At 39.0% G+C, this 27,073-nt stretch overlaps 1 protein-coding gene across 1 annotated transcript; it reads left to right on the top strand.

Annotated features, from left to right (window-relative positions):
• Positions 1-994: 994 nt before the first annotated feature.
• Positions 995-26,867, top strand: LOC119430581 (G-protein-signaling modulator 2). Its single transcript, XM_037698013.1, has 15 exons — positions 995-1,138; positions 16,634-16,855; positions 17,088-17,223; positions 17,837-17,976; positions 19,105-19,228; positions 21,654-21,769; positions 22,184-22,339; positions 22,988-23,096; positions 23,268-23,415; positions 23,614-23,711; positions 23,899-24,081; positions 24,905-25,058; positions 25,878-26,063; positions 26,147-26,262; positions 26,519-26,867. Exons 2-15 carry the CDS (start codon positions 16,635-16,637, stop codon positions 26,684-26,686), a joined length of 2,055 nt encoding a protein of 684 aa, XP_037553941.1. The 5' UTR covers positions 995-1,138; position 16,634; the 3' UTR covers positions 26,687-26,867.
• Positions 26,868-27,073: the final 206 nt, after the last annotated feature.

Genomic DNA, 27,073 nt, shown 5'->3' with positions numbered 1-27,073 from the left:
ATTTGTCAGTCTGGATCTGGAAGTCCCACAGTATCTTAGACCTTTCTTTCTCCGCCACCCTCGGTAGTGTCTCACTCCGGTCCATACTCGGCACAGATGTTCCTGTAGATCATTCCAGCCGCTTGGTTATAGTGCTCCATGTATGATTTACCTGCCTGGATCTTACATACATCTGCTGGTGGGACATGCCGTGTAGGGGCTTATCTGTCCATGATTGTTGCTCTTCTTCAACACTGGGTTTCTGTTGCTGTCTGAGACATTAACTCATCACTGGGAGCTTTCCTCCTGATGTACTCCAGCAGCTTAGTTGTTTCATCCTGTATAGTCCTCGGACACTCACCAGTCCTCTGCTGCCCTCCTTTCTCAGAATGTTTAGTCTAAGGGTACTGGGTTTGGGGTAAAACCCTCCATCCATTGTGAGGAGCTTTCAAATCTTGATGTTGGTGGCTTCTATCTCCTCCTTTGGCCAGGCTAATATACCATCTGAGTATCTGATGACTGACTTTTGTTTAATTTATTTGTACTTTATTGTCATTTTGATGACCATGAACAAAGGCTTGAAAATTTTTCACTCTGTGTAATGCATCTATGTAATGCATGCGTTTCACTTTATAAAATGGTTGACAACAAATATAACATTTTCACGTTATTGTAATTTTTTTTAGATGCACTTCTACTGTAACGGAAATGTTACTACGTAATCCTAATTAATTAATATTATATCAATAATATATTTGAGCAGCAGAGGGCAGTAGAGAGCTTTGACTCTAACTTCTGCCTCGGGCTTTTAATTTCAGCGGAATCACTTCAAGTTCTGCGAAACGCTTCCTTGCATGAATATGACTCAGTGGACGTTTACTCGCCTTCCTTGTTTCTTGACGCACCATTTAAAGCTCGACAGTTCGATCCCCTTTACGAGCGATTGCAAAACTTCCCACGGCTCCTGAAGGCAGCAGCTGAATCTTAATTGGAGTCAGATTGTGAGCGCGCGAGGAGGAGCCTGAAAAACTTCCCGAGTCAGCGAGCCGAGATATGTTCCTCCCAGATGTTGGACGGAGCAGAGAGGTTGTAAACAACCGGAGATAAACTTATCTTTTTTTTTTTTTCTTCCTCTTCTGAAGCTGGAGGAGTTTTGGGGGTAAGTGTCGTGCGCAAAGAAATTCATTAAACACGGCTAAACTTAGTTCTTTGGCTCATTTCGCTCCTTAGAAAAAACGTCTGTACTTTATAAAAACTGTCAAAAGACGAAACGTCTTCGCGTCACTGTCCCGGTAAAACACGTAGGCTGCATGCCGCAGCATGTCGGAGACAAACTGACTCAATTCCAGCTTTCTAGTAGTCATAATTTGCCAAACAGTCATCACTACGAAGACTTGGAGCCATTTCTTAAGAAAGTCGCCCTTTTTTCTGTTTTATACCCGCAGAGCACTATACAATGATCTTAATTGAAAAAAATATCAAACGAAAATGTTCCGTGAAGGCATCTTCTATATGGCAAACACTATCTTAATAACGTTATTCCCTGTCTCGTAACATATCGCGAGATGTCACGCTCAGATTGTGTTTAAAGGACTCTCAGCTACTACCACGCCAAATTGAATCAATCTTTGTCAAACTGACTGAGTTATAGGCAGTTTTGTGTTGGCTCATGTTGGATTGACTGATGTTTAGTTATAGATCCAAAGATTTTTCCCTGAAAGTTTCATTGTGAGCTATTTTGCTAACAGACGGAGGTGACTCAAAGTATGGCAAAATGTTAAACGTTTACGGACGAAACTGAACGTTTATAATCTGTTCTCTCACTAGAACTTTAACAGACCACTCGAGTAATCGACACATCGATTTATAGGACTTCTATCGAGTTTTTAAATTTCACATCGTGTATTCGTAGTGACGTCATTACGTCGCCGTTACGTCATTGCGTCACGTGTCACGTGATCCGCACCGGGCGCGGGCTACAAAATGGATTCCTCCAAGCAGACAGTTGGAGCAGAGTAGGCCCAGTCTTGGCAAACGGGTAGAAATGCATCAATAGTATGGAAATATTTCACTAAAGATGATTCTTCCGGTTCAACTACCGTAAGGAAACAGAAAATGAATCAACTTCCTGACTGGAGCTTGTTGGGAACCGGTGTTACACCATATTCTGTGCCCACCGTATATTGTGACTGTAGGGGGCAGTGTTGCATGCACTGTTGCATGTCACAGAATATGGTGTAACACTGGGTCCAATCGACCGAACCAGAACCAGCTTCCACTGACCTTGTTTCACAAACAAAAAGCAAAAAATATTAATCTCTAAACCTATAAACATATTAATCTCTAAACCTAATGCACACCACTGCGGGCGGTGGTGCAGGGTGGTCGACCGCCCCACTGTTTTTAGTTTAGTTTTTTATGTGCCGTACGTTTCTTTCACTTTTGCAGCTTAATAATAATAATAACTAATAGTTTTGCTTTTCCTGTGACTTATTTGCAGTATGATAAATGGTAGGAGCATAATATACGCTCCCAATGTTTTGTTGGTATTTTTTTTTGTAAATTACCTTTTTTGCAGTTTTATTTATTTTTGCATTTTTAGATCCTATGATGTCATCAAGTACTCTAGTTCTACTCGAGTTTTATTATGTTAATGTCGAGTTTAAAAATTATGTAGTCGTTCAACCCCTATCGCTCACAATATGTGTTGGGAATCGGTGTTCATTACAACTATACTGAGAGTTACATCAGTATCTGTAAATTTGAGTTAAAGCCAGTTTGGTGTTTTTTTTTTTTTGTTTGTTTTTTTTAAGGTTAATTGGCTGTGTTGGCCATCTTGAATCAAGCTGACGATAAACAATCAATTGTAGATGCAAATCCAATGATTATTTCCTTGAAATTACTTGTGTAGCTGAGTGGTTAGAACAATCGTTCTCCAGTGCAAGAGTTGGGGGGTTCAATTCCACCAGCAGTCACATGCCGAAGTGTCCCTGAGCAAGACACTGAACCCCTCATTGCTTCCGATATACGTCTCATCGGTGTATGAATGTGACAAAGCACTGATACTGATTATTCTTTGTATAGATGTAGTAGAGTGCTGTTTGAATGAGTAAATGAGTACATAGATTGTTTTGTAAAGCACTTTGAGTGTCTTGATAAGATAGAAAGGCGCTATATTAGACTTGTATAAGCACAGTCCAGTTACCATTTAAAGTTTCTTTAAACTTTTTCCAGTGGTACATGAGATTTTTGTAACTGACAGAAACACAAGCACACATTGGCTACAACATGATCGCCCACTTTTCACATTATGGCAGTGGGCAATAAGAAAAATCCAACTTACTCAACTAATTTAGGGTACACAGTAATTAAAGGCCACAAAGCGGTTCATGGTATTGAATCAAAGTTTTCCTCGTTTTCCCAAAATAAGATTGAAGTTAAAGTCGCTAATGACAGTTTTCTCACTAGATTTCTTCAAAAAGGGAAAACATTTATCTTTAGAGAGCATCCCTTAATTTGAAGAGGGTCTGGTTGGGCGTATTCATATTTAAGAAACCACATTAGGCCTTTTATTAAGCAAGTATGTGACTAAATGAAGTTTTGGTTTTCAAGCAAGGCCTTTCCAAGAAAGGTTATTTTAATTTTGCTCCTTTTGTACACAGAAGAACTTTTCATGTTTTGTATTACATTGAAAAATAAAGTCAACATTTGCAGTTTAGGCTTGGTGCTTGCAAAAAAAATCAATATTTGTTGAGGCACTACTATAAAAGGGACTTTGTTAAAAATTAGACGTTTTCTGTACTTCAGAGAATATATTAAGGAGTTTTGGTGTTGCTACCAACTAAAAACAGAAAAATACACAACCCTTGTGCTTGTTTTCCCCTGTTTTGACATTTTAATTCACTGAGCTGTACAGATTTGCAGTAGTTACTTCACTTCCTGTTCAGACTAGATTATTCAGCTTTGTCGTCCTTTCCCTTCTTTCAGCATTTTTTAGTAAAAAACTTGCACATAATTTTTAATATGAAGATTTTTCTTGGATTTACTGAGAAAAACTATTTTTGTTCCTTCTACTTACATTGCCTTTCACATCAACAGTTATTTGATAATTTGTTGAAATGAACTAGATATGCTTTATTAGTTCTTTGTCTCAGGTTCCATGTTGCAATAAGAAAAAACAATGTCCCCAACTGGAACTTTGCCAAAATTTAAAATGAGCAATTATCACTTAAGTGAAACTAAAGGGAACAAATGCACATTCAACTTTGCAAAATTTAAACCTAATGGATATTTAGAATTTTAAGAGGAACTTATGTTCCAGACATAGGCATTACATCAATTATACATTTATTTATTAACCTTTTATTTAACCAGCCAAATCCCATTGAGCGATGTCTTTTGAAAGGGAGGCCTGGGCCTGAAGGCAGCCTAACATGCATGTTTTTGGACTATGGGAGGAAACCAGAGTACCCAGAGTAAACCCATGCAAGCACAAGAAGAACATGCAAACTCCACACAGAAAGACCTCAGCTACTGGCTGGTAGTCATTCAGACCAGTCACTGTAGAGCTCTTTGAGACTGAGATGATGGTGGCAGTCTTCAGGCAGGTGGGAACTGTTGCCAGGGTGAGTGAGGAGTTAAAGATGTCAGCCAGTACCTTACAGTCTTTCAGCACCTTCCCGGGCATGCTGTTTGGGCCAGTTGCTTTGTGAGGATTAATTCTCTTGAAAGTACTCCTCACTTCGGCTGAAGTCACGTTGAAAAACTCTTTTTCCAGTGGTGAGGTGAGTCTGAAAACCTGAACAGACTACCCAGCACCAAAGTGTGCATTGAATCTGTTGAGGGCATCAGGCAGTGATGAGTGTCTAAGGCATGTGTGTCAAACTCAAGGCCCGGGGGCCAAATGTGGCCCTCGTTGACATCTGGCCCCCAAGATGCTATTTTACAGTGCCTTGCAGAAATATTCGGCCCCCTTGAACTTTTCAACCTTTTGCCACATTTCAGGTTTCAAACATAAAGATATAAAATTTTATTTTTTTATGAAGAATCAACAACAAGTGGGACACAATCGTGAAGTGGAATGACATTTATTGGATGTGTCAAACTTTTTTAATAAATAAAAAACTGAAAAGTGGGGCGTGCAATATTATTCAGCCCCTTTACTTTCAGTGCAGCAAACTCACTCCAGAAGTTCAGTGAGGATCTATGAATGATCCAATGTTGTCCCAAATGACTGATGATGATAAATGGAATCCACCTGTGTGTAATCAAGTCTCCGTATAAATGCACCTGCTCTGTGATATTCTCATTTCAAAGTGCAGAGAGCATCATGAAGACCAAGGAACACACCAGGCAGGTCCGAGATACTGTTGTGGAGAAGTTTAAAGCCGGATTTGGATACAAAAAGATTTCCCAAGCTTTAAACATCACAAGGAGCACTGTGCAAGCAATCATATTGAAATGGAAGGAGTGTCAGACCTCTGCAGATCTTCCAAGACCTGACCGTCCCTCTAAACTTTCATCTTGAGCAAGGAGAAGACTGATCAGAGATGCAGCCAAGAGGCCCATGATCACTCTGGATGAACTGCAGAGATCTACAGCTGAGGTGGGAGAGTCTGTCCATAGGACAACAATCAGTCATACACTGCACAAATCTGGCCTTTATGGAAGAGTGGCAAGAAGAAAGCCATTTCTCAAAGATATCCATAAAAAGTGCAGTTTAAAGTTTGCCACAAGCACCTGGGAGACACACCAAACATGTGGAAGAAGGTGCTCTGGTCAGATGAAAGCAAAATCGAACTGTTTGGCCACAATGCAAAACGATATGTTTTGTTCTGTTTATCAGAGTAGATTGTGCACCAAATTTTACTTGCATGATGCATACTCCGCCTCCCTGTGACTTTCCCGTTAGCTCACTGCAGCGACCTACTCAAAAAAAAGTCTGTCATCCAGCTGGAACGCTGAGTACGGCACGTTGCTGTTAAGCCATGATTCTGTGAGACAAAGCACTAAACATTTCCTTATCTCCTCTGAGGAACCCACTCTCGGACAAAGCAAATCCATGTTGTTGTCCAAAGAGCGGACGTTCGACAGAAAGAGAGAGAGTATCTTTAGTCTGACAGCCTCAACGTTAGTTTTTATCCTTACTACCACCCCAGCCTGGCAGCCTCGCTTCTTAAGCCGGGAGCAGCGCTTCCTCTTCCCGTTAGAGCGCCTCTGCTGGAGCTTCCAGGTAGATGACTTTAGGATCTGCATTCTGCTGATCACAGATATGAGATCATTGCTGATCGCTGCTGTATTCTGTGGTAAATCTGCTCTTATTCTCAGTTCAGTTCAGCTATAATTCACACGCATAAAGCATGCGGAGTCGGGCTCAGCGTCAATTTCAAAACTCCTAAAAACCGGGATCGCATCGGGAGCCTGTGAAGCTGCAGCTTCCATGAGCATGGCCATCTTGGCACTTGTGTTCATTTATGTTTACTTATGTAGGTAAACATAGATGTTTAACAACCAATTAAAATACACCAGCATGCAGGAAATGACATCTGGCATCATCATCAGGTCTCTCTTGTAAATGAGTCCTCAAGGCTCAATGGGATTTACCTGTCTAAATAAAGGTTGAATGAATGAATCTACTTTGTTCAAAATTTTCTGGAGGATGACCCCCAGACCACATCAGTGTTTCCCTTCCACATTACAAATGCTTCTGATGCCAATGGTTCCAGATGTTATTAGCTTTTGAGTTCAATGTTATGAGTCATCATGCTTAGGACATTAGAACATGCTTTCTTTTAAAGGAGTTTTGTGCTCTACACTGCAGTTCATGGAAAATGATGCAACCAAAGAAATTAATGCAGACAGTTTTTGGGGATGAAAACACTTCAGTCAGAAGAATGAGGTCATGACATGTAGATCCTTTCACATCAACAAAGAGGCAAACCATACAGCTTGTTCACTAAACCCAGCACACCCCAGTCCAGTGGTGTGTGTGTGAAACTGATCAAACCATGATGCTCATATCAGGAACTTTTGTTTTATCTAAAGTTTCAGTTGGAATTCAGAATGCACAGCATTAGTCCTTCCTCCAGTGTCTTTCAGGCTCAAAGAGGAGAAGCTGAGGGACTTTCTTGGCACAGTCAGCATTACAAGTAAACATAATTTGAATGCATATTGTGTAGAAAGTGCCGTTTGTGTTTTTAAATGTATGCATTCATTATAATAATGAGTCTCGTCTTAATAACAAGTTGTGTCTTAAAGCAACAATTCCCCTAAAATATAACCTCATTGGTGTCAGAAAAATATTTTCTGTAAATCCTACATATTTACTGCTTTTTGCAAAGGGAATGAGAATTTTTAATAACATGAACTTGAAGTGATAGCTCTTGGAAAATGTGTGTCATCATTGTGCAGCTGTGAATATAATTGTGCTGATGTAGATTCCCTGTCATTCAGGACATTGCAAATCCCAAGTTATTTGAAGCAATGCTGGTTCAAGTCTTTGACCATCTGCATCTTCCCCCATCTTTTTTGCCAATATGATTTTGTCATCACAAGAAGACACTGAGTATGACTGAGTGTTCAGTCTTTCTCAGGAGTGTAAGTTTCAAGGTAAGAATTGAGACAGAAATGGTGTGAAAGCTGAATCTATGAATTGCCATTAGTTTTCTAATAATACTAATAATGACGATGATGATAAATAAAAATAAACTTGTTTGTCTTTGAGTTTAGCACTTGACAAAAATTCATAATGTGGATCCTTCCCTAGTCGTGTTCATCTAGGCTTCTGTCAGAACTGGGTTGATTATCATGTATGACATTCTTTCGGGACACAGAGCTTTTATTTCCTGTTCATTAGAGGTACAGTGCATGTTTAATGTTGTTAAGGTACAAATTTGTAGAAAGATATATGTTATATCCTTTTTAATATGAACATCTAGAATCCAGTCTTTTTTTTAAGTATTTGAAATACATTTGATAAAAACTGGGACAAAATGGGAAAAATACTGCGAGTCGTTTCCTCAAATAAATATTATGGTAGTAATTGTATTTTGTTTTGTTTAGCTGAATTGCTTACAGTTATAGATTCTTAAATAAATTGGTCATTAGTACAGTTACCAGTTAACTGATGCAATGAAAGTTACTGTAATGTGTTCACGTGATATTGTCATTTATTTTAATGTGGATTGCAATTCAAAAATGGATTTATTAATGGTCTATTTCTTGAATTTAAATTTAACTGATTTGAGATTTCAGAAATAGTGCTATCTTGCTTTTTTTTTTTTTTTTTACTATATTTGGTCAATCAGTTTGCGTGTTTTGTGTCTAAGTGGCTTCAGTGTCCTTTCTGTTTAAGGATACTGTATCTCTGATTGCAATCTGACACAATATTAACTAACTGGTGAATAATTTTAGGTAGACAATGGGAGGTCCACAATTTCCTCATTACAAATCTTTTCTGGATAAAATTAAAGCTTCATAAGATTGAGCACCTGATTGCAGGAAATGGTTACATTTTTGACATTATGGTTGATATATGATTCCTTTTTTTCTGGTATATATCTAATATGATGCAATGGCTTAGTTGGTAGCAGTTTTAGATAAAGGAGCTCAATTTTGTATGAAATTATGTATGAAAACTCTTGGTGGGTAGCAAAAAACAAATTGCATCACCCCATAGTCATTTAAAGCAATGCGTACAAGTCCCATCTAGTCGGCAAACTGTCATTCTATTTATCCTCTGAAAGAATTCCATTATCTCTGTTTCGCTGCGAATATTTGAATTTACCCTGCAGGTTAATGATACTATCTGGTAACTTGGTATTTGCTGGTCTAGCTGACATCTTTTGTATTCCAGATTTGACAGGATGACGTTAGATATACGTTGGTAATTTTGTGCTTTGGTGAGAAATGCAAATTGAATTTGAGCAGCTATTCTCAAAAGCTATTGCTAGAAAAGGCATTTAGAAAGTAAATGTCTTTTATTTGACCTTCTTAAATTACTTTCATCTGCCATACCTGCAAACTTGTTGCTTTTCGGCAAAATTCACAGATTTCAAACTAAAATATGTCATTTATGTGAATCGTGTAGATCCGAAGAGGGTTTTTTTTTTTTTTTTCGGGGTGGTGGCATGATTTCCCTTTTTAAAAAAGAACATTCCTCCTCAGTTGGTCACTTGGCTTAGCAGTTCACTCATCTCTTCGAGGGTTTTTGTCAATGGGGCAGGGGGAGGAGGGGGAGACCTCGTGTTGTGGGCTAGCTTACCACTATTTAGTTATTGACCGGGGTGAAGGTTCGGATGCATGAGAGAAGTGAACCACTGTCTTTAGCATCTTAGCTAGTTTTCATTCAACCTCATTTAGACAGGTAAATCCCATTGAGCCTCGAGGACTCATTTACAAGAGAGACCTGATTTCAACAAAGAATTATGAAAACAATGGACAACAGTGACAACAATAGACAGCCACAAAAAAGGCATACAGATATTTATTTTATTGTTTTTACAAACAAGATGGCAAAAAAAGTAACAAAACAGCTAGATTCTAAGGCGATGGGGAAAACTAAAAACAGGAACATGTCTGCATTGGGCCTTTCCAGGAGTCCAACAGATTCTTAAAGCCACTTAGAGAGGTCAAGGTCGGGAGCTTCAGGTCTTTTTGCAAGCTGTTCCAGGAAACAGGAGTAGAGTAGGAGAAGGCCCTTTTGCCTAGTTCAGTCCGCACTGAGGGACCACTGCAGGTAATAATGTCCTGAGAGCGCACGCTGTAGCTGCACTCACGCAGAGACATGTAGGAGGAGATGTATGAAGGCAGCAGACCAAGAAGTGATTTAAAGATGAAAATGTACCAGTGAGAGAGTCTGCGTGAAGTTAATGATGTCCAGTTAACCAGTGAATACAGGGTGCAGTGATGGGTGCGATAATCACAGCCAGTTATGAATCTTAGTGCACCATGATAGACAGCATCCAACATCTGCAGGGTGCTTGTAGGAGCGTTCATGTAAATAATGTCACCGTAATCAGTGGAGGGAAGGAAGGTCACAGATCCAAGGCGTTTCCTAGCATTCAGAGTTAGACAGGATCCAGTGTTTCCCCTAGTTAGCTTGCCTTGGCAGGGTGCTCATCTCATCCATGATTTTTGCTTATGGTGGAGGACAGAGACATGTCTGAGCGCAGCTTGTACTAACAGTTTTTGAGCTGGGGTGGGGGGCATTCAACATGAGGGAAGAGGCAATGTGAGTGCTGCCTTTGGCTTTTTAGCTAGAGAGCCAGTATTTTGCACCGCTAGCTTAGTGATATGTCAGTGCCGAGTGGGAGGGGCATGTTCAGTTTGGTAGGCGGGGTGCTCAGTTCTGTTGACGGGGTGGGGCACCCCGCCTGTATAATGGTAGGGGAAACACTGGGATCTGTTTCTGAAAAAGAAACCCAGTTTAACTTTCAGTTTTTTTACTAGGTTTTCCACATGGGGCTTAAAAGAGAGATGCGAGTCGACCAAGATACCCAAATATTTATAGGAATCAACAAACTCAATCGGGACACCGTTTGAAGATGAAATTAGAGGAAGAACTGCTGGGACCGACTTCCTGTTTGAAAAAAGCATCCCTTTGGTTTTGTCGGCATTTAGGACAAGTTTGAGGCTGAACAAATTAAACTGGATGATGTTGAATAGAGATTGCAAAAGCTGGAAAGCCTTATCAACTGTTTGAGCTCAACAATAAACAACTGTCATCAGCATAGAAATGTATGGATGCATCAGGGATGTTTTAACCTACATTACATATGTAGATTGTAAAGAGGGTGGGTCCTAAGATTGAGCCTTGTGGTACACCATTGTTGACTGTTAAATAACTGGAGGAAGTACCATTATGTTGCCTCCGACATTGCCTCCAATCTGAGAGATGGTTAGAGAACCAACCAATGGTGTGTTCTGAGAATGTGCGTCTGTATTTTATGCCTCTAGCTTTGCGCTACATCAAAATTTGAACAATATAGCTGCCACATACACCAAGATTTTGGTGGTGTTATAGAGAATACCTTAAAGGAGAAATATAATGGTAGGGAGAAAGAACCCAAGTAACACAAATTTTCTGGAAAGTAAAATTGGTAAAAAAAAATTGTTTGGGGAAGGATTAATGGACAGGAAAACAATGGGAGAATGAGATGGATGTTATTCCAAGTGGACTGTGAAGGAAAGGGGAATAAAAGTTATGAACTGATATAAATTGTGGTACCAAGGTAGAAAGGAACTTCTAAACTTTTGATTGTAATGCTAGGTTTGTCACCTTTTTCAACCCTTGAGTTTGCAGGTATGATCTGCACTAAGATTGGGTTATTGTTCAGTTGAAGTAGTAGCTTCTCTGGTACATGGAAACAGGTTTTTACTCACCGTAGAAGACTTGTTGGTCCAGATAAGTGGCGTTCTGGATTGTCAACAGACCAGTTAGCAATATTGTAGTTTTATTTCTGGTTGCCTGATTTAATATTTCATTATGCTCCTGTGGTGAATGCTCAAAGAGTTACTGGCTATTGAGAAATTCATTCTCATTAAATTGTAAATTATGATCCAGACAAAACATGTTTAAAAGGTCAAGACTAAAATGTCATCCATTAGGGATGAACCTGCTTCCTACTTTAGGTAGTGTTGTGCATATAACCCTAAGGTTTACTGGAGCCGCACAACAAGGCTATAATTGCCATTGAATCCTAGACTAATTGGATCTGACACACGGCATCAGGTGACTTATCGATAAGGTTACCAGTGGGGTTCTTGTCAGAGAAACCCATCAATCCGCTAAACATGGCAACCTGGCACATTGCTCTTTAAGTACTTTCTACTCCGTAACAATCTGGTGTTAATCCGTATTCACCTCAGCTAGAGGTCTCCCTGACCGCCACTTGGCCATTAAGGTCAGTTCGAATGCTGAGAGGATTAAGTCTTTTGTTTTGTTGTGACAACCACTTAGCAAGGTTCTCTCAAAGAAACCAGCAGGTTCAAAGGGATTTTTTTTTTCTTTTTGTATTTACCAGTCAGTAGTTGAATGCGTTATGTGCATGTACATGAAGGAAGAAAATGTTGTGCAGAAAAAGCAACATTTACTCCAGAGGGTGAGAAGCTTGAAATGTCCGTTGTGTCAGCCTTCATTAAGTGCATCAGAATGGGGAAAGGCAACAGGTACGTGAGCTTGTGTTTAATTGTGACTTCACTGTGAGCGAGTAATGGATTTTCTTGTGATGCCAGAAAGCATGTTTGTAAAATAAAACATTTTTTTAAAGGGTATGTCCAAAGATTTAAACCAATACGTCATTCGGTCTGTATGCTTTTGTCTTAAACTTATTCAAAGAAGAGAAAAAAGAAGAAGGGGAAAAAAAAAAAAAGCCTCTGCAGTACATCAACATTCAGAAATATGCAGAGCTAAAAGAATGTTTTTCTCTGGAACCTTCTTATTCAGTGTCTGTTTCAGGAAAAATATGTTTGCTGTTCAACTGAAATTAAATACTTCCACTCTGATGCCAGGGTGTGTTCAGGCAAACTACGTGCATACAGAATTATAAGCTTTTCAGTTGTAAACTTTATGCATTTTATAATAAATTCAATATTAGCATTTTTATAGTATTAATTTATACATAGTCATAGACTGAAGCTGTGATTTCTGAAGTGGACTTCTGTTCATCTTGTCCTTAACTGCTGGAGGTGGCAGAGCTTAACCCTAACCTTACCCAATCATTTCCTTAAGCATTAGCAGAGTTTACTGGAGGAGCCGGACACATGCAGAGAGAAAATGCATGAAGTTGTAGTTCTCAGTAAAGTCTTACTTAAGAGCTCAGAAGTCATATTTAAAAGGCAAACTTTAGTTGGTAACTACCTGATGCTGGGAAATATGCTTAAGAGTCTTAAAGCAGTATTTCAAAGCTAAAGTTTTAGTTTATTTATTTTTTTTTTTTTTAAGAAAAAGCCATTTTAGTCTTGACTTTTATAGTTTATTTAGGATGAGTCAGTAACAATAGATCAGTCAGTGTGTGGGAATTGCTTTTTAACTTTTTCACACTATAACTCATTAAGTAAATTCAGATTTTCCTTGCTTGCATTGCTGAAGAGTGAATCCTCTGCAGCCATGCATGACTGGATTTGTTTTACAGTGTTATGAAGTAATCCCATGGATTTACTCACGTATTAGCTGGCATCATGCAGCCACAGCTGGGATTGTTTTTACCTTTTTAGGATTTTTTTTATTTTTTATGCTTGTGTGTTTGCGTATTTGTGTGTGTGTCATTGAGGCAAAATTGTAGCTCTGGACACATCAGTTTTAAAGTATTCTGGCAGGTGTTTACATGTCTGTCTGTGGATATAGCCACAACATTTCACTGGTGAGTGGTTGAGATTAAAGTGAAGACAGAATTTCAGTTGGTCTGACCCGCAAGGACAGAGCTTATGTAATCACTTGCAACAGATTCAAACATGCTTGGTTTCAGCTAGGCTTGTAGCAAATCTGGTTAGATCCAAAGTGCAGAAAGAGAGAGTGGATTGTGAAATTCATTGAGGAACTCATATTTTGGGCTCGAGTGCTGATTGGCAGTGCAGTTCTGCTGACTCAGATGTTTGGGTTTTATTAGGGTTTTTTTTAGGTTTTGGCACAACCCTTCTCTCTAAAAGCACATCTGTGAAGTGGGTCGCAGAGCTTTTTTATTATTTTTTTTTGCTAACTTAAGTCTAAAATTGACATACTTTTTTTTTGTGTCCAAGACTTTTATAAGGACATACTGTCTACTGAATGTTTGTTAGTGTTTTCTATGTACCGGCAGTCCAAAAGACCTGCAGTGATTAGGCAAATAATGCACATCAAAGCTGCATGTGTGAGATGGACAAGCCCAAGCTCTATACTTGAAGACTCAAGGACTAGATGCTTTCATGCAAAAACAAGCCAAACTGGCTTCCTCGCAGGGCTCCACGTGTTCATCTGTTATCTACAATCAGAAAACAGTTGATCTGATTCAATGCTTTGTAGTTACAATTTGTTCTTCGTCAGTTTAACTTCCCCCTTCTTATGGAACACTAAAATGCTCATTATGAAAAACAAAAAAATGTATTTCATAATTTTGTTTTTCATAATGGCTTATTTATTTCATGATGCCACTTTTAAGCAGAATGACTTCAGCTGTCAATCAGCGTCAGTGGGTTGGACCTTCACGCCCACTGGCTGATCCTTCACTTCCATTAGTTTTCCTGAATACCTGCTCACTGGTACAGCTAGTGTTGATCTTGTATTCAAAGAACTAAAACAGCGAGTCCTCCTGTGCGTGCTCCCATGGCGCCGATCGATAGCAGTCCATCACTTTTTGTCATGGCGCCTGTATCAGTCCTCTCAATTTGATCTGCTAAAGTTACCAGAGCTGAACAAAGTTCATGCATCTCTGCCATCATTCATGACTGTTGACCTAGCAAGTCGCTGCTAGCTGCTATGCTAGCTGTACCAGTGAGCAGGTACTCAGGAAAACTAATGGATGTGAAGGATCAGCCAGTGGGCGTGAAGGTCCAACCCACTGACGTTGATTGACAGCTGAAGTCATTCTGCTGAAAAGTGACCTTGTGAAATAAATGAGCCATTATGAAAAACACAATTATGGAATAGAATAAAAATGTTTTTTGTTTTTTTTTTCATAATAATGAGCTTAGATACTTATTTCATAATGCTTTATTTATTTATTTAATTTTGAGCATTTTGGTGTTCCATACCTTCTCTCTGTTAATCTGGTTAAAAAATGTTTTCACTGTTATGACAATTATTATGCTACATATTTTGGAGTACGTGCACATGCACAACACTCCATTGAAATGTGTACAAATTGCATCATTGCAGATCTTTTGCTTTCAGAATTAAACAAACACACACACTCTGGTTTTATTTTAACACAAGTACCGGTAAATAACTTTGTGAAGATGGCTGTAAGTTTCTAAACCACAACTGGATAATTTTACTTGCATACAGCAGATAGATTCATTCATGTCTAGTTTTTAAAACACAACAATGCCAAGTACACCAGCATCTAAGAATCTGCACATAATTCATTTATGGTGGGAGATGTCAATCAACATAAGCTCCCTGCTTTGATTTGTTTCATCTAAATGAGACCAATCAATCAACCTTTATTTATACAGGTAAATCCCATTGAGCCTCGAGGACTCATTTACAAGAGAGACCTGATTTCAACAAAGAAATATGACAACAATGGACAACAGCAACAACAATAAACAGTTCTAAAAAAGCATACTACAGTTTTTTTTTTTTTTTTTTAACAAATAGGATGGCTAAAAGGAAAAGGTAACAAAACAAAAAACAGCTAGATTCCAAGACAAATGTAGAAAACTAACAGGAACATGTCAGCATTGGACCCTGCCAGGTGTCCAACAGATTCTTAAAGCCACTTAGAGAGGTCAAGGTCGAGAGCTTCAAATCTTTTTGTAAGATATTCCAGGAAACAGGAGCAGAATAGGAGAAGGCCCTTTTGCCTAGTTCAGTCCTCATTGAGGGAACACTGCAGGTAATAATGTCCTGAGAGCGCACTCCGTAGCTGCACTCACGCAGAGACATGTAGGAGGAGATGACCAAACATTCATATGAGACTAAATAAGCATTTAGATGTAATAAAATGTGTTTGATGCTTGTTTAATCATCAGGAAGGTCTGTAGTGGCTTTTAAGGGTCATTTTCTCTTGGTTGCATGCAGAAAAGCCCTAATGGCTGCAACCATTGCTTTCTGTGTTATGGGTATGATTCCATGTCATGGTGGTTTCAAGCTTTTAAGATATTGGTTTGACACTCACAAGAGACAAAGGCGGTTCTAAAATAGTAGACCTGACCACAGACGCATCTGAGGTTATTTTGTGTTTATGGTAAATTGTAAGGTACATATTTTCATTCCGGAGTAAGTGTGGCATTTTTAGTGCTTGGTGGTCATGACAGGCAGGAAATGCTTTATCCTATTTTGGATTTTATAGCTCTTGAGTTGGCTTTCAAAAGAGTTTAACTTTTTTTTTTTTCCCTTGTCATTTACTGTTGCTGTCTTTGCATTTAGAGTGTTTAGTGTGAAAAAATATCTTTGTGAAGCATCAAAACAGACCACCATGCAACCCATTAATTGACAAATCTTTCATCTTAATAAAATACAGGTAAAAGAGGTGCCTGCTTTACACTTGCTGACACCTTCTTAAATAAGCTGTTAAAATTTGTAATTATGGGTGTTCACATTATTTCATTACCAACATCATCCACGTTGTACCTACCATGTCAGCCTTAATCTACTAGAACACACTTTAGAAATTAACAGATTGGACCAGTTTTTTATCATTAATATTGACATTGTTTGCTAACCCAGATATTTGGGCCTGTAGCTTTAGATATTCCTGACATAAGAATAGCTCCCTTGCATGTGTCAAAATACAGATCTAGCTGCAACAAGGCTAAAAGCCTCTGCAACTCACACAAGGTAATTGAAAGCTCCCACAAACGTCTCTGGACATTTTGGAGACTTTTTTTTACAAATGCTGTTTACGAACAGTTTCAGCCTGGGAGATGCTACCCTACAGCCCTACTGATCAAATCTATAGTGAGTAAAACTAGGAGTGATCTTGCATTCTATAGTTAAGATCTCATGTATTTGCAGGATGGAGGCATCATGCTTGGACCTGGCCCTTGAAGGTGAACGACTCTGTAAGACGGGGGACTATCGTTCAGGTGTGTCCTTCTTTGAGTCTGCCATACAAGTTGGAACAGAAGACCTTCAAATCCTTAGTGCCATCTACAGCCAACTAGGAAATGCCTACTTTCACCTTCAAGAGTATAATAAAGCCTTAGAGTACCATCGACATGACCTCACACTTACCAGGTAAAAGTTTTCACAAGTGGACAGATTATTGGTCTTTCTTGTGATTCTTGACTTGAGGTAGCTATTGTGTACAAAAATATAGTTTTTACAACAAATATGTTTTGAACAAATTGATGGAAAATTCATTCTTTTATTTAATTTATTTTCTTGGCCATTGTGTTTTCATGTTTTCATACTTGTACACTTTGCCTCCTAATGTATGTGTTTTTATTTTATTATTTTTTAATTCCAGAACAATTGGCGATGAACTTGGTGAAGCTAAAGCCAGTGGCAACCTTGGGAACACATTAAAGCTTTTGGGACGATATGACGAAGCGGTGGTTTGCTGTCAAAGACATTTGGATATCACAAGAGCCATGTATGATAAGGTGAGTGTTTTTATTATATGCCCATCCATTGTGGTATAGTATCCGTCCATATGTCCATTTGTAAACGTTCCCTGTCCCCATCCATAACTTCTGATCCTCTCAAGATAATTTAATGCAACTTCATATACATATGCATCATCACAAGATGGAGCGTCAATATACTTTTCATCACCTTAGCTCCAAAGTCAAGGTCACAAATCAAGGTCAAATGTTATACAGGTCTTTTCATGTTGAGGCCATTGCTATAGATTGCTGTATAGTGGTTTGTCGACAGGCATACAATGTACCAAATGCGGTACTCTTGTTTTTTTTCTTTTGTTTTAAAGCAAGAGTTATTTGGCTACCAGTAAAACAAAAGGAAAAATAAAACAAGTTGATTTACACTTTGGCAATTTGCCAGTGAAAGTTCAGTTATGGTTTGATTACTAAAAGGCCATTTGATTAGAACAAATGGATTGATTAGTTTTCAGCTGTACTATATTACATGCTGTGCAGCCATTTAACATTTTTGCAAATGCATTAGTTGCCAGCCAGCATGCAAACAAGATGTCAGTGTATTTTAAGTATATAATTACAGCCACAGTCACTCTGGTTTCTGCTGTGCGTGTTGTAGGTTGGGCAGGCTCGAGCACTGTATAATTTCGGAAACGTTTACCATGCCAAGGGCAAGAGCATCTGCTGGAGTGGAGGTGAGCCAGGAGAGTTTCCAGAGGAGGCTAGGACTGCCCTAAGAAAAGCTGCACAGTACTACGAGTGAGTTGGTGTTCTTGTTTAAATCTGCACGGGCTGTTTTATTTTGCCCTGAAAAACGTGGGGTTATACAGAGGGACTGGTGGTGTAATAAAACAGGGTGACAGATGTGTAATGTATACCGGTAGTATTTACTAAATAAATACATTTCAAGTTATTTTCTTTCTCAAGTTCTCTAACATGGATGTAGAATTCATAGTAATTCATTGAAATAAGTCTTATGTTGCTCTCACCCCACACATTTTTAAGGATTGCGAGTATTGAAACAACACAAATGGGTTTGCATACAGCTGTTTAAAACTCTAACCACACCTAGCCTTGGGAAATGACGTTATTCATAGGAAAAATGTTAAATAGTTAACAGCTGACTGTAGACTGCAGGAGGAAGATGGCAACAGATTACAGAGACTGAAGCCCAAAAAATAAGGATGGATGAGGAACACATCAGTTTTGCATTGGACTAATCAGGATTTTTAATGCTTAGTTTCACTCTACCACAAATAATGGAGCTCACTATTTAAATTGATTGTCTTTTTTTGTGCTTGGCAAATTATATAAACTAGCACCACCAACTTAAGCAAGAGGAGCTACATTTTATAACGTTCCACATGTTCTGGGTCCGTCCTAAAGCTACAGTCCTGAAAATAAGCAACTTGAATATATGGGTGGGAAGCTGTGCAAAGCAAAAAGGTAGCAAGAATGCATAGGGCTGCCAAGTGGGTGAGTCGAGCTAACTAGTTTTATTGTAATTTTAATTTAAAAAATATTAAACAAACACTACAACAGGTCAGTAAACGTTCACACTACTTAACTTTAGAATACTCTGTCAATAATTAGGATTATTTACACAAAATTGATTAGGAAGTCTTGCTTATTAGTTGTTAAGCAATAAGACCCCCTCACTTTGCAACCTTTACTCTGAACCAAATAAACCCAACACGATGTCCCTCATAGTGTTTGTACTTTTGAACACAGACTTGGTTCTGGTTAAACACAACAGCAGTGGCGCTCATCTCATCTCTGTATATTTCATGTAGAACAGCAAGTTGGAATAAAAGTTATACAGTCCATGACATATCAGTGACAAGAGGTTTGTATTTTTTTTTTTTTTTGACTGTTTGTTTGACAAAGAGCAAACCTTTGTATGGTGAAGGAGTTTGGTGACCATGCAGCTCAGGGTCGTACCTATGGGAATCTTGGTAACACCTTCTATCTCTTGGGTGACTTTGAAAGTGCAGTAGCAGCACATGAAAAGGTAAGTTTTAAACTTTTTAATATGGTAAAGTACACATATTTTTCACCTTGTTTCATCCTGGGCCAGGGGACTGCAACCTGCAGCTCTGGAGCCACATGCAGCTCTTTAGTCTCTCTGCATGGCTCTTTCAAGCTTTGACCAAAAATAACTTTAAACTGAACTTTATTGGTTCTTATAATGGCAACAAGGGCTAGTTTTAGCTGTTTTTCTGTCATTTCCTTTGAAAATTTGTCAATACTAGAACTAATAGAAGAAGTAAAACACTTACTCTCACTTTATGCCTTATTTCTTTGAAGTAGGATGCTTAAATTTTCCACAATAAAAAAAAAAAAAAAGTACATAGACCTGCATAGTTCATTGTTTTATTTATTTATTTTTTTTAATTGGACAAGAACATATTACAAACCGGATTCCAAAAAAGTTGGGACACTAAACAAATTGTGAATAAAAACTGAATGCAATGATGTGGAGGTGCCAACATCTAATATTTTATTCAGAATAGAACACAAATCACAGATCAAAAGTTTAAACTGAGACAATGTATCATTTTAAGGGAAAAATCTGTTGTTTCCAAATTTCATGGCATCAACAAATCCCAAAAAAGTTGGGACAAGTCCATTTTTACCACTGTGTGGCATCCCCCCTTCTTCTTACAACACTCAACAGACGTCTGGGGACAGAGAAGACCAGTTTCTCAAGTTTAGAAATGGGAATGCTCTCCCATTCATGTCTAATACAGGCCTCTAACTGTTCAATCGTCTTGGGCCTTCTTTGTCGCACCTTCCTCTTTATGATGCGCCAAATGTTCTCTATAGGTGAAAGATCTGGACTGCAGGCTGGCCATTTCAGTACCCGGATCCTTCTCCTACGTAGCCATGATGTTGTGATTTCTGCAGAATGTGGTCTGGCATTATCGTGTTGAAAAATGCAGGGTCTTCCCTGAAAGAGATGACGTCTAGATGGGAGCATATGTTGTTCTAGAACCTGAACATAGTTCTCTGCATTAATGGTGCCTTTCCAGACATGCAAGCTGCCCATGCCACAAGCGCTCATGCAACCCCATACCATCAGTGATGCAGGCTTCTGAACGGAGCGTTGATAACAACTTGGGCTATCCTTGTCCTCTCTGGTCCGGATGACATGGCGTCCCAGTGTTCCATAAAGAACTTCAAATCGTGACTCACCTGACCACAGAACAATCTTCCATTTTGCCACACTCCATTTTAAATGACCCCTGGCCCAGTGCAAACATCTGAGCTTGTGGAGCTTGCTTAGAAATGGCTTCCTCTTTGCGCTGTAGAGTTTCAGCTGGCAACGGCTGATGACACGGTGGATTGTGTTCACTGACAATGCTTTCTGGAAGTATTCCTGAGCCCATTCTGTTATTTCCTTGACAGTGGCATTCCTGTTTGAGGTGCAGTGACGTTTAAGGGCCCGGAGATCACGAGCATCCAGTAGAGTTTTACGGCCTTGACCCTTACGCACAGCGATTGTTCCAGAATCTCTGAATCTTTTGATGATGTTATGCATGGTTGATGATGATAACTTAAAAGTCTTTGCTATTTTACGCTGGGTAACACCATTCTGGTATTGCTGCACTATCTTTCTGTGCAACAATGGTGGAATTGGTGATCCTCTTACCATCTTGGCTTCTGAGAGACACCGACACTGTGAGAAGCTCTTTTTATACCCAATCATGTTGTCACTTGACCTAATTAGTGTTAATTGGTCTTCCAGCTGTTCGTTATATGCATAATTTCCTTTTGCCAGCCACTTATTGCTACTTGTCCCAACTTTTTTGGGATTTGTTGACACTGTGAAATTTTGAATCAACATATTTTTCCTTTAAAATGTTACATTTATTCAGATTAAACTTTTGATCTGTAATCTATGTTATATTACGAATAAAATATTGACATTTACCATCACCACATCATTGCATTCAATTTTTATTCACAATTTGTTTAGTGTCCCAACTTTTTCGGAATCCGGTTTGTATTTTTCCTTCTTTACAATAATTTTGTCTTTTATTTTGTCTTAAAATGTGAAAATATCAACTAATGTTAAAATCATTAGATATTTTCAGCTTTACAATGTCACCCCTACTGGCCATAAAAGCACCCTCCAACAAAGTGGTCTGTGGGCCACCAGTTGAGAATTAAAGTTGTAGCAGGTATTGTGGCTCCAGACACGTTTAATTTAGTGAACAAAGGCAGAAATGGCTCTTTTGATAAAGGTTGCAGACCACTGTGACTTGGGCAAATGGTTAATTAATTTTCATTTCCAGATTTTAATTTTCATTGAATGACCATAAAGAGTCAAGTTCTGCCTTCATTAACTGAGAATGTTTGGTTAATGGTGGACTCACTAACAATAATTTGCATCCTGCTGTTTTTTTTGTTTGTTTGTTTTTCTTGTTGTGCAGCGTCTTCTTGTTGCAAAAGAGTTTGGAGATAAGTCTGCAGAGCGGAGGGCTCACTGCAATCTTGGCAATGCACAAATATTCCTTGGCCAGTTTGAGGTGGCAGCTGGTCACTACAAGTGAGTAAATATGAGGCTCAGTGTTTTCACCTCATGATAAGCCGTGTATAGAAGAGGACACAAAACCACTGTGCTCTGACTGCAGCAACACAAGTGAAAACACCTGAACATACAATCAATTACAACATGAAACACAAAAAGTTGCACTTGAAAATAGCTTTGTTGCACTTAGAGGATTTTTTTTTTTTTTTTTTTTACTAAAAGTGCTACTTTTTAAAACTTGTAAGCATTATACAGTCATCAAAATGGCTAAGATAACATTAGAATAACACCATACACAAGTTTTTAAGTTCTCTTTTTTTATTCTCTGATACCAACATATACTGAAAATAAAAAGACTGTTAAGTATAGTTTTCTTGCACCCACCATGACCACTGTCTGACCCTCCTCCTCCCTTTTCTCTCTTCCTCTCAGGAGGACACTGCAGCTGGCCCGACTTTTGAAGGATAAAGCAGTGGAGGCTCAAGCTTGTTACAGTCTGGGCAACACCTACACACTCCTGCAGGACTACGAGAGAGCCATAGATTATCACCTCAAACATCTGGTCATCGCTCAGGACCTCAATGACCAGTATACCATCATGGCTGTTTGTTGCCAGTTTCCCTGCAATTATCTTTGAAGTGTAAAAAGTGTGCACGCTCTGAATGTGGGTGGTCCTAGAGCAGTTCAATTAAAATGGGTCCAATTATGTGGTGTTATTACTACCCCCATTATACATTTAAAAAGGAGAATTTAAAGGGTTTATTTAATTTGCACACATCTTAATCACTCATTATCAAACAGTGATATCAGTTAAATATCATTTAACATTTAGATATGTTTACACTTTTTAAAGGCTTTTGTTTAGCACGGTTCTTAATTTATGACATGGAGATGCCGTTTTCTTTTTATAAAGACTTGAGAAAATGTTTTAGAAATGTATAAAAAGGAAGCAGGTACTCTCAAGTTCTTTTCCTAGATTATTTCTATTTAACTCGTTCAAAAAGATCGTTGAACTTGTCTGCGTTCAAACTAAATATAATGGAGGATTTTGTACGCCCAGTGGAACATACACACAGATGTACGATTGTGATAAATACAGCATTTTTGGGTCCCAGCTGTAAAAGGAGCTCATGTTAGATGGAGTTGTTGCAGTTGTGCTCTGTTTGGATAAATACAAATTCTTGCATAATGTCAGTTAAAGTTGCTCAGCCTGTTTCTTGCCGTGTCTCTGTGCAGAGTGGGTGAGGGAAGAGCGTACTGGAGCTTAGGAAATGCCCACACCGCCCTGGGGAATCATGAGCAGGCCATGTACTTTGCTGAAAAACATCTGGAAATTGCCAAAGAGGTGACTTGTTTCTGGATTCCTTCTGTCTGGAAGGACATTCTGTAGTTTTTATTGAGCTGTAGCGCCATCTAGTGATCCTACAGTGAACTGCAGAATCTGGGATAATTTACTTTATTGGTTTGGGTATAGTGTAAGTGCCAACTTCATTTTTTGTCCTTGTCAATGCCGCAGACTGGAGATAAAGGCAGCGAGGCGACAGCCAGGATGAACTTGTCAGACCTACGGCTGGTTGTAAACCTGAAGTCAAACTCCAACATGCCTCACATCTTCAACAACACAAACTGTTCCCCTGTTACAGAAGGTTACCTCAACCTGCAAGGTAACTCAATGCTTCTGAGAGAATTCTGCTTGAGCGATCATTTGTATATGCCTCTGAAGCCTTTCTATTAAGATGTCCACCAGGAACGAGTCACATGATGTCTTCATAAAGCTCTTATTTTGTTCAAATGCTTTACGAAAAGTTTGCTGCCGCTTGTTAAAGTGTTGGACAGAGTTTAAAGTTTTGGGTTTATTTCAGGGAGCAAGTCTTCATTTAGGAGAAGAGGCAGTGCAGAGAACCTGGAACAGAACCGGCGTCCTGACAAACCTGAAAGAGGAGATTCGTCACCACATCAAGTCTGTGTGACATTCATCATAGGAGAAAGTTTTAAGTCTCAAAGAAACGGCAGTCTAAAAACAGATTTTTTTTTTTTTTTTTTTACCCCAGTTTGTTTAACCCATCATCAAGAATGCCAGGATGAATCTTTCAGAGGTATTTGTTGCTGTACACCTTGTAAAGTACTAATCTTGTGTGTTCGTGTAGGACTGGGAGGAGCACTTGTTAGCTGGTTCATCAAAAAACACAATAAAAGCCTCCACCAAGCTTTTCCTTTTTCACCGGCTGAAAAGCAAGAAGGTGAAGAACAACAAGTCGTCTTCTAAAGATCAGGAGGAAAACCAGAGCGAGCACCCAGACTCTGAGCGGGATTCATCGGCGTCTCCAAAGGTGCTTCTAATTTACTGACACATTACATCACAGCCTCTCCTGCAGGAAAGCCTCACCTCTAAACAGATGTTTCCTCTCTGAGTATTTAGAAGATGGGTGGATGTAATGAGGCAGTCTAGGATTATTGATCATTGTCTCATGTTCAAGACATGACTTTTGATACATTAAATTAGTTTAAGGCTTGTGGCATCATGATCCAGTTGTTTTCTATCTGTAAAGACTGATAATTAAGATAAATTTGCATCCTTACAAATTGTATGAATAGTCCTAGAAATCGATATGTGCATATGTCACTGTGAATGAATTAGTAGTTATAATAAGTTGCACAAATTCTAATAATAGTTATAAATTAAAACTTTGCTTCTCTTTATCCTAACTGTACTTTTTACAAACTCTGCAAAGTTTACCATTACTTTTAGACTTAAAGCATGTAGATTATTTTAACTTCATTTAAAATTGGCAACAAAAAACTTGATTAAAAGCCGGAAAAAAAAAAAACCCTCATATAAATTACTGACACATTATATGATGCATCCAAAGTGTCTCATTTGGTCTAAAATATTTTTCAGAAATTAAAGAAATGAGTGAGAAACGCATCCTTTCTACAAAAATAAGTGTTTTAAGAAAAGATGAGACGTTGTCTGAATCTAAAGAAGCTGCTTGGAGTGAGGAACAACCCAGAACTTAAAACACATTAAATTTGGTACCTTCTCTTCAAGCTAATGTGCACTTTTACTCCGTAACAGCAAAAACCTCTGTAACTTTGAATGTTTATTTTTTATATGTATAACTAAGCCAGCTTGTTTTGATTTTAACGCCACAGTCGAGGCCACAGGACACCATCGGCGAGGACGGCTTTTTTGATCTCCTTTCTCGCTTCCAGAGCAGCAGAATGGACGACCAAAGGTGTACACTGGATGGCCAGAACCATCCCTCCACCCATCCCCCCCCTTCCTCTACCTTACCTGTAGAGAAATGTGAGTCTGCCCTGTTTTCAGTAGCATTCACACCATATGTAACTTTTCTTTGTTTTTTTTTGTTTTTTTTTATCTAAACCACTTTAGGACTAAATAAATGTCACATTCTTCTCTTTAAACTGAGAGCATGTGATGAATTCCCCTCCAGTTGAGGCTCACATGGTGTGAATGCAACGAGTCAGCAAATGTGTGTTATGTTAGTTTATCCTCTGTTGTTTGTGTGATTAGTTACAGTAACATTCCACCCAAAATCTTTAGGTTGTGCTTTCATCCTTGTTAGACAAAGCGGAATTTATGAACTTTACTTACTTTCTAGATTTTTCTTATTTTAGTTTTCTGTAACAACAAACTCAAACTTATCGTGGCAACATGCTCACACTCACAGACGCTTAATGTTTTGGAGTAAAATGCTGCTTTAAAATTACAAGAATTACTTTAAAATGGGGGGTGGTGGCACAGAGGCTAGAGAGGGTGGGCCTGTGATCTGAGGGTCGCCGGTTCAACTCCTCGGACCGACGACATCAAAATGTGGGTGGAAAAGGTGAAACGCCCACACCTGCCTCCACTCTCATTTGCCCCCCCCCCCCCCCCCATCCACCCCCAGGGTGCCCTAGATGGCAGCCCACTATCTCACGTGTGCTCACATGTGCAATGGGGAAAAATGCAGTTAATTAATTTCCCCACTGGGGATTAAGAGTACAATAATTTAAAAAAATGAATGCGTTAGTGAACCTACATTTCTTGTATGTCCTTTCAACAATTACAAAAGATTTTACAGCTGATTTAAAGTGGTTAACTGCAGTAATTATCTGTCTTCAGCCACTTCAAAGGAAGAAACGTCATCACAGGATCCTGGACATTTCCTGGAGCTGCTGGGCAGCTCCCAGGCCCGTCGTCTAGACGACCAACGAGCCAGCCTCAGCCATTTTCCTGGCTTACGTCTCAGCACCTGCAGCCCGCCGCATATACCCTCCACCTCCAGCACAGAGCCAGTCCCGGCACCAGGTAATGGCGTATAAGGCCCAGCCCTTTTTGATCAAACTCTCTCGAGTCCCGGCGGACATGTTGACGTTTGTTTTTCCTCACAGCAACAATTCCTGCTGCAAACACAAGTCACACACCCTCCCTCTACAATCATCTCGTGGACAATGCTGATCAGCCTGAAGCAGATGATGTCTTTTTCGACATGTTGGTGAAGTGCCAGGTGAGAAAGAAACCCAGTACCAAGGATCAGTCCAAAAATACTGCAATCAATGACTTAGTAACATATATTGTTTAAAAAAGTACTAGAACTTGATGTAATATACCCATAATGTAATCTTCTCTAACAATTAATTTGTTATAACTATAAAAATGTTAATTCAAATGAACAAATTGGGAGGATATTTTCAGTACAAAGAAGTTATTGTTCAGCTTGATTAATTTTAACCTTTGTTGTGTTGTGCCTGCGATCGTTGCAGGGCTCCAGACTGAACGACCAAAGGTGTGCTGCACCTCGTCCAACAGCTAAAGGTCCGACGGTTCCAAACGAGGACTTTTTTAGTCTCATCCTGCGTTCTCAGTCCAACAGGATGGAAGAGCAGCGGGTCCCGCCCCCATCTGGTGTCAATCAAACCAAACCAGACTGACGTCATGATGAGAAATGCCAAACCCAAGATAATCAAATGAAGTAGCCAAAGTTTTTTTATGACTGTTTTCACTTTTGTAACCCATAATATGATTGATGCCTGCTTTTTTGGATGACATTCCTTCAAAGTGATGTGGACTACATGAATTTATTAAAGGGATCAGGATTCCAGATAATGATAAAAGAACAAACTGTGATCAGAATTAATTTTATTCAACATTGTTGAACTTGTTTTTTTAATAACACTGCTTTGACCATGAAACTCTTCTAGTTTATTTCTCTTTTGTCTGGAGGCTTGCATCAAGTCACTTCCACAAGTGGTGCACTGCATGTCAAACTAAATCTGTATTCCAACATTGTTGGTAAAAGATTTCTGTCCGTTGCTTAT

Source organism: Nematolebias whitei, chromosome 3 (assembly GCF_014905685.2).
Source record: "Nematolebias whitei isolate Nwh7 chromosome 3, NemWhi1, whole genome shotgun sequence".
Taxonomy (NCBI): domain Eukaryota; kingdom Metazoa; phylum Chordata; class Actinopteri; order Cyprinodontiformes; family Rivulidae; genus Nematolebias; species Nematolebias whitei.
Note: the sequence above shows the minus strand (reverse complement) of the source record. Positions and strands in the feature narration are given on the sequence as shown.

Bases quoted from the DNA above. Each gene is read 5' to 3' on its own strand.
- LOC119430581 (XM_037698013.1), top strand. From the start codon at position 16,635: ATGGAGGCATCATGCTTGGACCTGGCCCTTGAAGGTGAACGACTCTGT. The intron at 24,082-24,904 runs GTGCTTCTAATT...TTAACGCCACAG, and splicing joins ATTCATCGGCGTCTCCAAAG to TCGAGGCCACAGGACACCAT. The intron at 26,263-26,518 runs GTGAGAAAGAAA...CGATCGTTGCAG, and splicing joins ACATGTTGGTGAAGTGCCAG to GGCTCCAGACTGAACGACCA.